Source organism: Haliaeetus albicilla, chromosome 12, assembly GCF_947461875.1.
Source record: "Haliaeetus albicilla chromosome 12, bHalAlb1.1, whole genome shotgun sequence".
NCBI classification, from domain to species: Eukaryota; Metazoa; Chordata; class Aves; order Accipitriformes; family Accipitridae; genus Haliaeetus; species Haliaeetus albicilla.
Genome location: NC_091494.1, coordinates 20,402,109 through 20,418,071, shown reverse-complemented (window position 1 = coordinate 20,418,071; position 15,963 = coordinate 20,402,109). Strand labels below are relative to the sequence as shown.

Genomic DNA, 15,963 nt, shown 5'->3' with positions numbered 1-15,963 from the left:
GGAGCTGCAAATGAGGCATGTTGCAGTGTCCATATGGAGTTGCTGGTAGGAACTCAATGCTAGGCTCTTGGAAGCATTTCAGAAGAGGCTTTCGGGAAACAGCAGTTCAAAAGGTTGGCTCTCAGTAATACATAATGCTGTAAAAATAGCATCTGAACATCTTCTGTTACCTGGGCACTGGTACCCAGATCCTGTCGAGTGATTTCCCTGGCATCCATTCTCCCTGCTTTGACTTTAACGGGTTGTGCAGATTATTTTATGATCAATAAATATCCAGGCAGACACTGTGAAATTCCAATCAGAAAAATTTACAACATTAAGGCAGATATTGTATAGCAGGATATAAATAAATAGAAATTGTCAGTCAAATTCCTGGCAGCTAGAGTCTGGTGTCAGTTGCAGTAAATTAAGTGTTACTTTACAAATCACCTTTATGGTTTTGCCTAGTAAGTGTATCTGTGCAAAGGCTTTTTTCAACTTGCAATAGTAAATATCCTCTGGTCCCTGTGATTTCAGCATGAAGCCAGTGTCAAGAGTCAAGGGGAAGTGAGTGACAGCAGTGGATTTTGCCATAATCCTAAGTGTTGTTCCCAGCCAAGATTTACTCAGCGGAGTTGAGTTTAGGTGCTGAACAATCCAGGCAACAGCAAACCAACAACACAACAAAGAAGTGACTGGATCATTTTAAGTACAAGGAGAGCTTTCTGCACTGTGGGAGGGCTGCTTGATGTAATGATGTGGAGACCCACTTACAGAGGGGAGGAGCAGCACGGACTCCTGTCACCTCTAACAGGATGAAGTGAACTATGGTTGGTGTAGGCTGTACCTGGGGGTAGGTGTGAAGAATGAATCAGGTCAATAGCGAGACCTTCATTTACTGCAGTTGGAACAACATTTCACCTACAGATTATCACGTTTCGTTAACAGCTGTTATACTTGCTGGCCTGCCTAGCAATACACAAGTCCTAAAGCATCATTTGGAGGTTCCTGCACTGTTGGAATAGCGGAAACTGCATTAATTTTCAGCATAGACTTTTATGAATTAAAGCTGAATGTTCAGCATGGAGCAAAAAGGAGAGGAGGACCTGCTAGTGGTAGTTTTGTACTTTATTTGAGAAGAGAGAGCTACATAAACTATGTCAGGAGGGTACAGGTCTACACACAGTTTCATCAATCAATAAATGGAGTTGCTAACATAACACTGAGGATATGATATTTTGAAGAAGACATAGACACGTGACCAAGGAATATTTACAGCTCTAACATACAATATATTTATATTTGAGAGAGAGAGATTCGTGTGCATCTGTGCACACAGATACCACTGTGTACATGTGGTGCACGCACACACACACACGTAAATAGGTATAAAAGGCTTTAAAAAAAAACTTACGTAATTCAAGAAATGAGTCTGCCTTTCATTTGCAGCAACTGACTATTTTCAAGGTGGAAATGGTTCCAGCTTGTGGTGGTCTGGAGCGGAGGTTTCGGTGTGAAATCTCTGTTCTCCAACGGTCATTAGCTGAACCTGAAGCAGGTTTCTGGTGTGTGGTATGCTGTGGTGGGGTGGTGACAGAGTGGGGTGTGAGGTGAATGAAAGGGAGGGCAGCGGAGTTATGGGGAAGAGGGGATGCACAGCCTCTGGGGCTGGGGCAGTAACAGGGAGATGAAAAAAATGACCTTTGGTGATGCCGTTAAATCATCCTTTATATTAAACATAAATTATCGACACAGTTTTAAAAAAATAATTTTCTGTTTCATTTCAAGGCTGGGGAGAGAGGAAGGGACAAAGCAGGGCAGGAAGGAAGGGAAGGTCTGGGGAGGGTAAATACCTCAGCACTTTAAAAGGTCCCTTGACCTCACTGCAAATCCTTAATTTAAAAAGTCTTCTTGTAAGTCTGACTAACACTGTATCAGTCATCTCCTTCCAGGGTAGCAGCGTGCTTGAAGCACATGCTGTGGCAGGTAGGGGAGAAGCAGGGACCCTACTTTGGCCAATACTCAGATCAGGGTTCCTCATCCTTTGAGGTGGAGCCAGTGGAGGTGGGATGGGCAGGCAGAGATCATGACCACCTTGCTCTCACCAGGTTCTCCCTTGAGAGGTAACCTGGGTTGTTCCCAGCAGGGGAAAATGGTGAGTTTTGATTTGGAGAAGGGGAGACTGCAGAATGGAAATGGTTGAGAACCAGAAATTCAGTTGCAAAATGGCAAATAGGATTCAAAAGATGCAAAAAAAAGCCCTCAACTAAGCAAACATGTGGATTGGTGCATGGGGTAAAAAAAGTCTGCCAAAAAAAAAAATCAATTCAGCATACATCACCAGAGGATTTGTTTTCTGCTCTTGCAGATTTTCAGTGACATTATCTGAGATTAAAATAAGCTAGTTTAAATAATAGTAACAACAAAAATGCTGTCAAAATGTCTTTCCTCTGAGATGTAGTCCCATCCTCCTCTCAGTACCAGCTCGCCTGCCAGAGTGAGCTGTGGAGCAGCACCTTCTGGGGCCCAAGCCTGCCTGCACCGTTGAAGGGCAGTTCAAGTGGGAGTAGGAGTAGTTTCCTGGACGTGAAGTCTACCCTTGCAGTTTTCTGGAGGCTGGGTGTTTCTCCTTGTGGCAGGACTGCCGGCACGGGAAACCACAGTGGTTTCTCTTGCTAGGCCACCACGCTGCCACACAAGCCACTGACGGACAATACTGCTTCAACATAGATGTCTTGCAGAAATTACTGGAGGCAAGTGCACAATGCAGCCCCTAAACACCATCCCAAACACAGCCTGATGGCCCCAGGACAGCCTTCGCCCAAGAAGGCTCTGTATCCTCAACCTTTACCTGGGGAAACCTTGCCTCCTTGCCTGACCGAGAAGAGACAGAGGGAGCTGTAACACTCACTGTAAGCTAAATCAATGTCAATCGTTTGCCTGCACAAAAATAATTCATTTCTAGTGAAATAACTTATGTAAAATAGCACTTCATTAAGACAAGGTGGGGGAGGGGGAGGTAATTTAGTGTATTTATTTGTTTATTTTTGTTCTGCTTTAAGCCTATCTATACGAAGCTCTCATGCAAGAAAATGCCTCCCAGTTTAGCTGAAAATTTAAAGGACACTTCTGAAAAAAAAAAAAAAAAAAATATATAGGCAATATTCCTTCACATGGGGAGTTGGCTGGGTGTGGGGGCTGAACAGGGGGAATGAGGGGGACTAAAACAATCTAGCCTGCTTGTACTGAAACCAGAGCCATCAGAGAGCAGAATAAATGCAGTGAAAATTATAGTACGTGTAAGGGTTTGAAGCAGAGAAGGTGGGCCTGGGAGAAGCCCAGCAAGGCTGAAGGTTTGGAGAAACCTTCAGGACTCATTTAGATGAGCACACATCATTTTGTAGTGTCTGCTTCCTCACATCCATAGTTCTTCCCCAACCAGGGCTCTCTTTTGCTTCACCACAACTCACATCTGACTTTCAGTACCCTCACAATTGCTGGTCCCTCTCTGGGAATTAAGTCCTTGCCCATTTCCTTCCTCTCCCTGTGTCCCAGTAGGCTTCCTTGCTCCCTTCCCTTAGCACCATTTGTTCTCTGAGCTTCTTATTAAATCATCTTTGCCATCCCCTGCAAGCTCATCCTTTCTGACTTCCAGATGGCCCTAAGCATCAGAAGTCTGGCCTCAATTCCTCATTTTCAGTATTTTTACTTAAAAGTGTTGAGGTCTTGTGTCTCAGCCACTTCCTGGTCCTCACTGTCTCTGAGTGCCCATCCAGATGTCCTATTGCAGTAAGTGCCAATGAGAGCTGGGGAGTATGTGAGAGATGGGATACAGAGGAAACTGCTTCTAGGAAGCAGTGTGTGTTGGGTGGGGGAGAATAGCTCAACTTTCTAGCCCACTTTTCTGGCTTTTCTTACTCACACTAAATTTTTCATGGATGGAATGGGCCTGCATGCTCCTGCCCAATAGCTTCTCACCATGATGATGAGGTTCAGGAGATGTTCAACCCTAATTTGAGGTTATATCTTCCTTAGTGTGATCCAGGAAAACAAGTGGGAAGAAATCCCAAGTATGCAGGCTGAGCAAGCTGGATACTGAAGTACCTGCCTTTTTTGTAAGTGAGATATGACTGCTTCTCCATTTGGAGTCTTGCCTGTTGATGCCTGCTCTTCCCTGCATGGGTCTTCATCTTTGGCTGACTCTTCTGACACCTCTCCACTACACAGTAATGTGGCTTTTTTTATGGGTTGATGTCAAAATAACTTTCAGGGGCCACAGTGTCATTTATATACCCCTTTGAATTTTCCAAGAGGTTTGTCTGTTTACCCTTTACCAGCAGTAAATTTAGTTGATGGCCAAAGCTGAATCACGTGATGCTGCCAATAAAATAAATACTCTGTTTCTAAAGGGCTAGCAGTATAATAGCTCTCCATTTGTCAAACTGCCCCAATAGATGAGAAGATAGGAACCTTCCACAGTCGAAATTAGAGATGAAGCCTCATAGGTGGAACACCAGTGCAGGAAGAAGTGGGGCAGGGAGTTTAATTCTGAAGGAAAAAATAGTTCTCTCGCGCGTTGGATTGATTGTTTTGTGTTTGAAACCATCCCACCTCCACATCACTTGAAAGCAAGATACCGGCTAACGATTTCACACTAGAAAAAAGGATGGGAGAAAAGAATGAAGGGCGAGACAGCCGTGCCCTGACCAGTGTGGGCATGAGGTCCCCTGATCCTTCAAAAGTGGAGTTCTTTCCTCAAAAGCGGAGCTCCTTCCGAACCGGAGCCACTGCAAGAGGGGAGGAAGCAGCGCGGGCGGCTCCGGGGCCGCGGCGGGCGGCGGCGCTGTCCGTGGTGCTGATCCTCAGGGCCGCGGCTCCCGATGTCTGTCGGTCCGCTAAAATCTCCAGCTTACCGGGAGCTTTTTATTATTCTTCCTGGCGACTGAACTGGTTTATCCTCATTGTGAACACTACTTGCGCCAAATAGGGGTTGTACTAAAAAAAAAAAAAAATTAAGTACACCAGACACTTGCTACTGGAAAGGTGCTGCGCTACAAATCTGTCATATCATCCAGCAGGATCTGGTCTCTCCCTTCCTCTCCCAAATCTGCCTCTTACCTTAATTTCAGTTTTCAAGAAATCCATAAGCCAGGATTTGTTCTGTAATAGCAAAAGAAGGAGAAATAGGAAATTAAAAATGAGAGGAGGTTTGCAGGATAGAGAGCTGCTCCTGTCCCGATGGCCAGTTTTCTTGGTTGCCAGGGTGAGTATTCTGTCTTTTCTCATGTACAGCAGTGGATTTTCTTGTATTAGAAACCAACCATTGTCTTTTCTGATACAATGTTTGGTTTTTTCTTGTAGCATTTCTCTTCCTCTCTCCTGCCGTTCTGTTCCTAACATCATAGTGATCTTCAGTGCCTCTCAGTATCCACAGCCTTTACTGACTTCAGACAAAGTTGTGGGTGTTCAAGCCCTTCAAGGTTTTGCCTGGTGTTGCACAAGAAGGTTTAGTTACACGGGAACAGCAATTCAGTCCCTTGTTGATTATTTCTATTGTCTCAATCTAGCTATATAAGAAAGAAGCTGGACCCGAACAGATCACAGCCGGAATCAATCCCAACCATCTCTCCAGCAATCAGAACAACCTGCTGGGAGCCGAGTAGCAGCTGAATTCTTGGTGAGAGGAATTACAGGCATAAAAACAAAATCAAATAGACTCCTTGTGCTCATCCAACATTTCAAGGCATATTTATAGGATCTGCTGCATGGCATCTTAAATATCTGAGTTTAAAAAGAAACTGGATCATTCCTGCTGGGCAAAACAATTTTTCTGTTCTGTCACTTTCACTAGCTTTGCCCCTGATGAAAAGGGGGGAGAAAGACACTGAATTACACACCCATTCAGCCCCTGTCATCTCTTCTTTGGGCTGTTTGGATATCGCCGAGATGGATCTGTGAAGATAGGGAGATCTGAAGGTCATCTGAAGGCCATTCCTCAGAACTGGAGTAGGAACAAGAGAGCTGGGCAGGAAGCTGCTCATGAAAAGCTGGGGGTTTCTTGCTGTATGAAGCTGGCAAGGCCCTAGTAGGTGAACAGATGACCTTGTAGTCTAGGTCCTAGTTGAGTCCCCTCCTTAGACTGCTCCACTGTATCCCTCTCCCCCTGCTCCCAAGTCCTGCTGTCACTGGAAGGAAAAGCTGAAAAGAAATCTTACCACTGATGAAAATCCCTACATTCTTCCAAAAGGTTCACAGGAAAATTGAACAATGGATCAGCATTTGTCATAGAAAGGTGAGGCAGAAAGCATAAGGCTGCCAAGGCCAGTGCTCTTTAATAGTCTGGGAGAAAAAGCACTGAGCAGCTAATAGTATTTGCCTTGGGAACAGTAGTCAGTGAGCCTTGGGTGGGGAGGAGTGTAGGAACCAAACTAAATCAGCAAACTCACCATTGGTCCAGGACCAGAATGAGCTAAAACTCCTCTATTGCATGTCTGAGACTCAAGTTCTGTGTAATCTCTGTTGCACAGACATCTAGGAACCATTGTGGATAGCAGACAGCTGCTGAATGGCGAAAGCAGATGATAGATTCTGGGCAGTGTAAAACCAGAAGACCTCAAATCCTGATCACAGAAGTCAGTTCTTGAGATTAAATCAAACCAGCCACCTGAGCAGAAGGGAGTCACACACCATTGCACAAAGCCAACATACTACCAGACATGGGAGGGCTCTTGCAAAAAGTTCCACCTCCCTCCCCCCCACACACACTGCCACATACAGCAAAAAATGTCAAGGTTATGTGTTTCCTGAAATATGGCTGGCTGTATAAATACACTTACAGAGAACTCTTTGTAAAGCAATAGCAGAATGAGTAACAGTGCATCGCTACCATGGGAAATAAAAAGAAAAGTAACCCAACTGCAATTCAGTCAGAATCATTCCAAACCCCAAAGGTTGGCCTCTTTTTTTTTCTTTAATGTGTCTGACATTTTATGGCATCAATAATGCAAACAAAGAGGAAATCATATTTGCAGAACACTAATGCACGGATGTCTAAAGCGAAATACAATACTGATTACTTTTTAAATGAAGCCACCAGGTTTTGATGGGCTGTGGTGGTTGAATTGGTCCATCAAATTTCTTCCAAAGCAAATTCTAGTCCAAAGCAACAGCTTGACCTTCTTTATAACCTTGGGTAGCCTTTTCATCTGTGTTCTGATTGGGGGTAGTAAATGTTAGTTTGAAGCAATCTTCCCGATGGGCCTGATTACAGAAATGCCAGGGGCACACAACTCCATCTGAAGATGAGGGGAAACTATGGGCATGTCCCCTCACCATAGGCTATCCAAAGTCTTTGACAAATATAACGGTAAGCCTACTATGAAGAACTGTAGTTGAGAGGATGGGTGGGCTCTGAAAGAGGTTTCTAGAAGTACTATTGAGAATTTGCCCTTAGGGTTAATGGCTAATCTGTTCGGCACCTGATAGCTTGTCTCTTGCCTAGAACCTCCTGCAGATGACTGCAGAGCAATGTCTAAGTATGAAAATAAGTGTATGAATAAGAAGGTGTGGCAAAAACACACAAAACCCCCCCTTCCCTTCCTCTTCCATTTTTTTTAGATGCTAGTGGTTTTTTCACAAAGAAGTACTCTCAGAGGTGCATCTTGAGAACCACAGACAGGATTGTCTCTACCCACACAAAAGTGAAGAGGCTGTTGTGCTCCTGCCTGGGAAATCTTGCTGCTCGACCTGCTCTTACAGCAAAAGACAAAAGGGCTTGGGGTCTGGCCTATGCTTCCAACTTAACAGTGGGAGCATTCAGTTCAGGAGTCAATAGACTTCTTTTGCAATGTCCTCTGACTTGCACTGAATGAACTGTGTGAACTTCTTTAATTCATGCATTTTTGGTTTGGTAGACAGTTAAATAGTGTGCCTGTGGGCTGGTGGGTAAGATTGGATGCCATCACCTCATGTCAGCTGGGAGTTTGTCTGCCATTTAGTCCTGGATCACGTCTGATCAGAGTATTGTGTGGGGGGATTGTATATGTTGGAGTTAATCAGTGCAAGCAGCTAATTGCCACTGGTTAACTAGTGCCTTTTAATTAGGACTGTGTTGCTGAGTGGATATGTGAAGGGAGCTGTTTGTCACTGGCAAAAAATGTCAGCCTTGTGATGTAAACTTCTTTGGGGAATTAAAAAAAAATAAAAATACAGGCTGGAGCTCCTGTCACTTTACCATGGTAGAAAATCAGTTTCAGCAGAACCGGCCTGGATGAGGTTAGAGTCACGCTCTGCTGGGGTCAAAAATGATAGTGGCTGCTCCCTGACCCTTTCTCCTGTGCAGAAGGGTGGGACACTATGGGCTTCAGCTGGGATTTACAGGACATACCCCACATGCATTACAATGAGCTTTGCTGTAAAATTCACGGCACAGAGGTTAATCTAGATGTCAACACTGCCTGACAGCAGTGAAATTACTCTGGGGCAGTGCTCCTTCTGAAGTCTTAATATAACAGTCAATTCCATCCTGCCTGCAGGAAATGAAAGTTTTCTGCTTTGTGTGCGGAATCATTCGGCGCCAATTTTCTCACTGTTTGAAGTCCAAACTGTTTGTGGTCTTGGGATTCACCTCACATTAAGACTTTCACTTCATTTAAAAACTCTGCTAGTCAAGTCCTGAGAACTGCAAGGACAGGAGCCGCGCAGGGAGAAAAAGAAGAGGGCAGGGGGGAGAAATCTTATCTCACCTACTACATTGAAATCAAACAGCTTCACCAGCTCTCTGTGCTCTGAAAAGGGAGTGAATGCAGAAACTCAGCTATCTAAGTATCAAGCAGCAAAGATTGGGGAGGTTGGAAACCAGCAGAGCGCGAGAGAAAGCATGCAAGAAGACACGAGCTATGATTTTCTTTAGAGGTATCTCAGTCCTTCCCTGCTGGGACCTTGTCCTAAGCAGCCAGTAGTTCAGCAGTTAAACACGCCCTCAGAACAACTGCTTAAGTTTTCAGCTGTAGGATCAGTCGCTTGGGCTGGGCAGAATATCAGTTCCTATAGAGGACTCCTGACAGTGTGAGGAAACAATGGTTAGATTTGTTGTGCCTCCTTTATCCTTGGAGAGATGCTAAAATTGTAGGACTAGCAGAAGGGAGAAGGAACCAGTGATCATTCCTTTAGTCTGAAAAGACCCGTCAGATGGGGTCTGTGAGAAACTCAAACCATTGAGATGAAACCAGCCTATCAGCTCACTTAGCTCAGCCCCTGAAGAAGGCTATAAGATTTTGTCCTTCTTTCTCTTTGGTCTCTTATCTCTTTCCTCAGTTCAGTTTCTCAAAGTTGTAAGCAATGGGACTCCTATCACTTCTCTCAGGGAGCCGTTTCATGGCTCAGTAGTGTACTGGAAAGGAATAAGAGGCACAGGAGAGATGGAATGCTCCTGCATTCCTCTTGGAGCAGTGATTGACGTCTCTGCCTGTGTCATTTATGACACTGCCAGCCAGAACGGATGTTTTGAAAACACCTACTTTCTGCAGGCTTGAAACTCAATATCCCTGCTTGCAAGGAAAGTGGCAAAGGGAAAAGATTTTTTAGGCTTAGCAGCTACTTAAAGAAACATTAAATACATACTGATATAAGAGATGTCTCAGGGTGGGTGCGGGAAAGGCACCTTAGAGTTAAGCAAGTTTGTCCACTCCTGGAAAGCAGTGCTGAGAGGAGAATTTTCTCTTTTTCTACTTTTGGTACTTATGTGGAGACAGCACTGTTATGCCAAGGCTCCACGTCCTTACCACCTGTCAGAAAGCCACTGCATCTGAATGGAGAACAAGCCTTTTGGATTCTGCCAAAGCATGCCTGTGCCTGCTGACTCTCATAGCAGAGAAGCCCTGTTGATGCCCATAGCCTTCCAGCTATCAGAGGAGCCACTACAGCATGGTGTCATAGCCAGGATCCCATTTATTCAGCTTGCTTATCCTCACCATTGCCTATAACCAGAGAAATACCTACAGCTGTTACGAAAATATTGGGTACGAGCCATGGCTGTGGTGGTTCAGCTGATTCCTGGCCAGATCAGGAAGCAAAGATGGACATATGATGCACCAAAAATTCAGCTACTTGCATTGCCTTTTCATTAACCATTGGGAGTCACAGTTGGACAAAGGATGTGGATACTCCCGGGGCGGGGGGGGGGGGGGGGGGGGGGGGGCAGGAAGATGAGAAAGATTTAAAAAACCAAAAAACTTCTGAAGATGACATGCTGAACAAAATACTGTCTCCACCCAGACTGCCACATGAATGCCTGCTGATCAAGCACTCAGAACTACTCTGGTTTTGTGGGCTTGTGGTGACCCAGGTCTGCATTCTTCAGCCCATATCCTGAACTCAAGGAAACTCATGCATTTGAGTTCTGGGAAATACGAGCCTTTCACATGAAAGGAAACAGCTCATGTAGTATTATACTTCTGTCTGTGGCCCTGAAAAAACAACTTTTTCAGGCCTTCTTTTAGTTGTATTTTCTTATAGAAAAAAAACCCATCTCACAAAAAAGCACAAACCCTAGTGATTTTGTCTTCTGCCTGTGTAAATGTTCCCTTGCTTTTATTGGCTTCTGTCTCCTTTTTAAACTAGTATTTGCCCAGTGTTACAGCTCACTTTTCCTGGAGCTCCAGTAAGCTGCTGTTTTCTTTTGGTTTTGCTCGCATCCACTGTGCTACTTAAAATTCTACGCCACACTCCCGAAACCAGTCTCGATTTCCCAACCCAAGATACTCACTTGCCTTCTAAAACCAGCCTTTCCCTTTCCCTGGCTTTTTTTATTTCCCCACATATTTTCTCACCTTGTTCCACCCACTCCTGGATGGAGCTGGTGGAAAAGCTAACAATGTCTCTCAAGCAAGCAGCCTCTCTAAAGGCATTCCAGATTTTTCACATTTGTCTGTGTGGCACATGTTCCCAGAGTCACCTGTCTGCAATTCAACACCCTGTGGACACAAGGACAGGCCTGAAATGAGGCAGCCCAGGCTCTTTTTCACCCCCAAAATACATGCACTGAGGGACATTTAAAAAGACCAGATGGGCAAGCTTTGTGGGAGACAGGATGGCCTTTCAGTCTGGCAGATCATTGCATGTCTTCCCTTTGCTACATTTCAGCTTTCATCTTGCAATCTGACAGCCTGGGGTGGAAGGAAAAGTAACGGCTGGAGAAGACAAGACAGGTCACTGATGAGACCCTAAGGCTGGAGCCACATTTACTGCCCACAATTTGCAGCCCTGGCATACGATTACCATCTGTACCATGCACCAAAATAGCACTTTCGGCTCCAAGTAAGCATCATTTCAGCGACACCCTTGGGTGACTGAGTTGGTGATAACAATTTTAATTTTTAGGGAGCAGGAGGCAGCTGGGACAGGGAAACCCCATGGCCACTTCTCAGCAGTGCTCAGACCACTGTTCCTCCCAGCTCCCTTTCACAAGCCCCTTGAGAAAACTGCAGATGGAAGAGGCTAGGTGGTGGGAACATCTGCCTGGACATGCTGGGAATTAGGCCTGGCCTGCCCCAAAGCTGGGTGAGACCTGTCAGTGTTCCCAGGCAGCAGGGATAGCTCTCTGCTCTTAATAGAGGCAGGGCAATGGGAAGTATCTCTCCTGGAAATGGAGAAGGAGCATGAACTCATTATTTCTCTTTGCCTCCAAACAGTCCCCACACTGAGATTTATGGCACTCTGTGAGAGTTTCCCCCCAGATCTGCTCTTCTTCCTTCCCCCACATGCAGTGGGGCCACGCCAGAGCCCATCTTCCTACAGGGAAGAGCACCATCACCCATGCTGATGGGCAGCTCCGCTTCTGGTCCAGGGAAGGTGCTTCTGGAAATAAGGTCTCAGGGTGTTCTCCAGGAACTCAGCACAGCTGCTTTCCCTCTTCCCCTCCAAAACTGTCATGCCAAAAAGAGATGCAGCAGTTTCCATCACGTCTTCAAACACAAAACAACCTCCTCCTCCTCCACCCCAACAAACCTCCGTCCAGCACCAACAGGCCAAGGGACATAAGGCGGCAGCAGCAGCTGGAGAGGCATCACATTGCAGAACTGCAGCTTATCCTGTTCTTCTGAGCAATTGTTCACAATTAACTTTGACAAAAGGACCTTTTTCTGAGGCAGTCACTGCACATGGTGGGGCTAACAGTAAAGGAGTCAGACAGCCTGAACCTTGGTCTCAGCCACTTCACATCTTCTGGGGACCCATCTCCTTGCCTCTCATAGACTACTTATTCCTAACCATGCAGCAGCAAGGCTCAGTGTCATGCTCAACTCCTAAGCTTGCCTCGCTGTCATGACCACAAAAAGAGGTGGCACAAGGGACAGGGTGGTGATGCTGGGGAGGAGGGAAAGGAGGAAAGAAGGAAGAAAAGGAGGATGTAGCTGCTGTGCAGAATGGTGACAGGGGAATCTCACAGACTATGGGAACAGTGTCTGTAGGTGATTTGATAGTGTAAAGGCCCATGATGTTGGCCAAAAAAGAAATGAGAGCGAGAGAGAGGGGTGGACAAAATGGTGGCCTTGCACAATCTGGCACAGTGCCTGGGAGCCACAAAAGCAAGAAGCCGTTTGGGGTAAGAGACAGGCAGCCCCAGGGAAGGGTTTTCTTTTGGAGACACTGGGCAATTAACAGCCATTGCTTGTTCTCCCCTTGTACAGAATCTCCAGCCCTTTTCGCCAAAGCAGCCTGCATACAAAGGCAGCCAGGCCAGGGCTAGCAACCCTTCAAACAATCTTTTTCACTTTCAAAGGTGCCTAAGTAGACAGATGAGGAAAACTGGATGTCCTCTCCCAAAGGAGCAAGATCCTGCTATTGAGGGGTGGCACGGTTCCTGCGTGTGGACTCCTGGCACTGGTCCACACCCTTGTGCCTGACCATGCCATCTTTGGTGTCCATGCTGTGAGTTGCTGGTGCCCGTTCAGCGGCAGTCTGTCCAGCCTCCATTGGCACAAGTCTGTCCCACTAGCCCGGATCTCTCTAACATGCAGAGGAAGGTTACGTCCTTACTCCCACATGGTTACTGCCACCCATCATCTCGCACACCAGGTTTGCACTGCTCTCTACATGAGCACAGAATAAACCCACAGCCACTGCTGCCGCCACAAACCTCCTTGTAGCAGTGTCCCCTCCCTCTGTCTGAAACCATAAGCCAGGTCATGCCAGAGCTATGGGTGGGAGGTAGAGACTGGCAAGAGACAAGGGAGAGGATGCAAAATTTTCCCTTTCAGTAACCAGCCATAACCAGAGTCACCTATCTCCTCTTGCATCCTGGCCATGAACACTACTCTGGCCATGGAGAAGGAGCCAACATTCCTTCTCCTCTTCCCCCATCTGCATTCCGTTCCAGACAAGCGCCACATTCGAGCAGGCTATTTTTGTGCCTGTGGTTGTTGCCTTCTCAAAATTGCCTTGACAATGCCTGTGCCGCCCGCTCCCTGCCTCCTGAGAGCAGCTGCCAAGCTGAGTTTCCCCTCATCCTCCATTAGCCACATGAAAAAAAGACCCAGAAACGTTTTGTAGTGTCAGCCCAGTCTGGACCGACCGGATTCAGCGTCTGACTCAGCCTTTCCCCAGGTCGGGATTATTTCCTGCTTGAGGGAGATGGGCTATAGGGAGGATGCTTCTGTCTCTCCCTCACTGTCCCCACCACCCCCTGTCGCTGCCTGTCAGGCCTTTATCCTCATTGAGATGCAAGGCTGGCCGCTGCGGCCATCCGCTGAGCCGTCTGCTCCTGAAGGCACCTTCCCCTCCTTCCCCCCCACTCCCGGGGCTGCCTGTGGAGCTATTCTTCAGCCTCTGCATTTCACAACAGCTCAAAGGCAGATGCATCAATCCTTTCAGGGGATGGGGACGTGAGGAGAATGGCAAGGGGGCTGCAGGCAGGTGTTGGTAGGTTCCCAGCCATCTCACAAGCCTTGTCCCTGTCCCTGTCCCCCACTGGCTCGTGCCGAGGCTTGGACTGAGGCATGGGGCAGGGATGGGGAAGGGAAGAGGGTGGGGAGAAAGAGTGCCGGGATATGCTGACCCCAGAGGCATGCCCAGCCGGGACGCAGGCACGCTCCCAGCTGTCTGCACGCTGCAGCCTTTCCCCCACGAGGGGAGCAGGGATTCAACCCTGTCCACTGAAGGTTTACACTAGAGACCAATTTGGCCCCGGTGCAGAGAGCTGAGGGAGGGGGAACAACCCCATGGCTGCTAGCAAAAGTGCAGGGTGGGGAGAAAAAGGAGGGGTTGGGATGGGGGGTTGTTCCTCCCAAAGTTGGCTCCTGCGCTGGGCACCCTGGGTGAACAGCACTCCTGTCTCGCACACTGAAATGGGCTGGGGATGATTCAGGACTGGGTCTCCAGGACCCCCCCACTCGACTTCCTCGCACAGCCACTTTGGTCCCGCTGCTCTCCCAGCCCTGGCAGCAGCTGGCATGGGGCAGGAGGGAGGTCTGGGTCAGGCCGGCTCGCGGTCTGCGGGAGGGCAGCTGGTTCCCGGTGCGTGTTTTACCCGTAGGTGCCACAATCCTTTGACTGTGTGTTCGAAAGCCTTGAGTCTATACATTTAAGAATCAGCAAATTAGAAAAATTGTCCTGAAATGTTGGAGGGAGGAAAAAGGCAGGAAGGCAGAGAGGGATGGGGAAGGACTGAGAGGGAGGGAGGGAAGGGGTTGGTAAAAGAGTTCATCCAGGGGCACTGCCCTGGCTTTGTGCCCATCATCTGCGGGCTGGGAAGGAGGGAGGGAGGCAAGGACGAAAAGGGAGGACTGATTTCACACATTCAGTGCATATCATACAACCAGGGCAAGGCTTTCCTCCCAGGGCTTCTACCTGGGATGGTGTCACTGCCGTAGCCAATCTAGAGCCCTGCCCAGCAGCCCGAACCGTACTCACAGCAGGGTTACAATTCACTGCTTCATTGCTCGGGGGAAAGATACCTTCTCCTTTCTTTCTCTCTTTTTTTTTTTTTAATTATATATATCTTCTTAAGTACTTTTTTCTCCCTTTTTTGTTTCTTTTTTTTTAAAGTCTTATAATTTTCTGTAACAGCAGCTTCTTTCTGTATTGGTGTGGAAGTTATATATAGAGAGATATCTATAAATATATATAAGCCAAACTGCCTTACAGGTTGTTGTTTTGTGGGATTTTTGTTGGTATGCTTTTTGTTTTGTTTTTTTCAGTGTTGTATGTGTAGCAGGCACTTGAGTTTATATGAAGATGTTTGCTTGGGAGCTGAGGGGTAAAGGACTTGGGAGGGGGAGAGGGAAGGAAGGACGGAAGGAAGGAGCAGGGACTTTCAACAAGTGGCCACTGCTAGCCAAGGATGTCCAGGTAGATTGGTGTGGCCTTGCCCAGAGCATGAAGGATCTTGTAGATCTCCTTGATGTTGAGCCGTTGCTGAGGTTCTCTCTGCCAGCAGCCCAACATGATGTCGTAAACCTCCTTGGGGCAGACTCTTGGCCTTTCCAAAACTCGGCCTTGGGTAATGCACTCAATGACCTGAAAGAAAGAAAGAAAAGAGATGTTGAACACCAGTCAGGCAGTTCCTGGAGGGTGTCCTGTCCCAGCTACTTCTTGGCTCATGTGGTACTGTTTAGTGAATGGGAGTGCTGAGAAGCCAAGAGCTCTGCAGATCCTCAGCGCTCACCTGTTTGTGTGTTGTAATGATAATTTTACAGTGAAAAGTTTGTCTCCAGCTGCAGTCTTGAAGTTCCTAAAAACCTTCCCCATTTAACACCTACCTACCTCAATGCACTCTCCAAATAGGAGGTCACAAGCAAATGAAATGAAGTTTTAATTTCTGATGTCAGTTTTTCCTGCTAATTGAAGAAGGAAGAAAAAGCCTTAAAATCCCCAAACTAAAGTAATATTTTGCACAGCTGAAATGATATTTTTCTTCCCTGAAAATCAAGAGTCCTTTCCATTGCAAAGCCCAGGAGAGTTCTACAAGGGAGAGTTCAGAGCACCTTT

At 46.9% G+C, this 15,963-nt stretch overlaps 1 protein-coding gene across 2 annotated transcripts in view; it reads right to left on the bottom strand.

The window, feature by feature from the left end:
- Nucleotides 1-1,089: 1,089 nt before the first annotated feature.
- Nucleotides 1,090-15,963, bottom strand: part of NTRK3 (neurotrophic receptor tyrosine kinase 3) — a 234,024-nt gene continuing 219,150 nt past the window's right edge. For both annotated transcript variants that reach the window (XM_069798466.1, XM_069798467.1), the window contains one exon: nucleotides 1,090-15,492. In XM_069798466.1, the coding sequence (XP_069654567.1) occupies nucleotides 15,307-15,492 (186 nt within the window). In that variant the 3' untranslated portion in view covers nucleotides 1,090-15,306. The remainder of the gene's footprint in view (nucleotides 15,493-15,963) is intronic.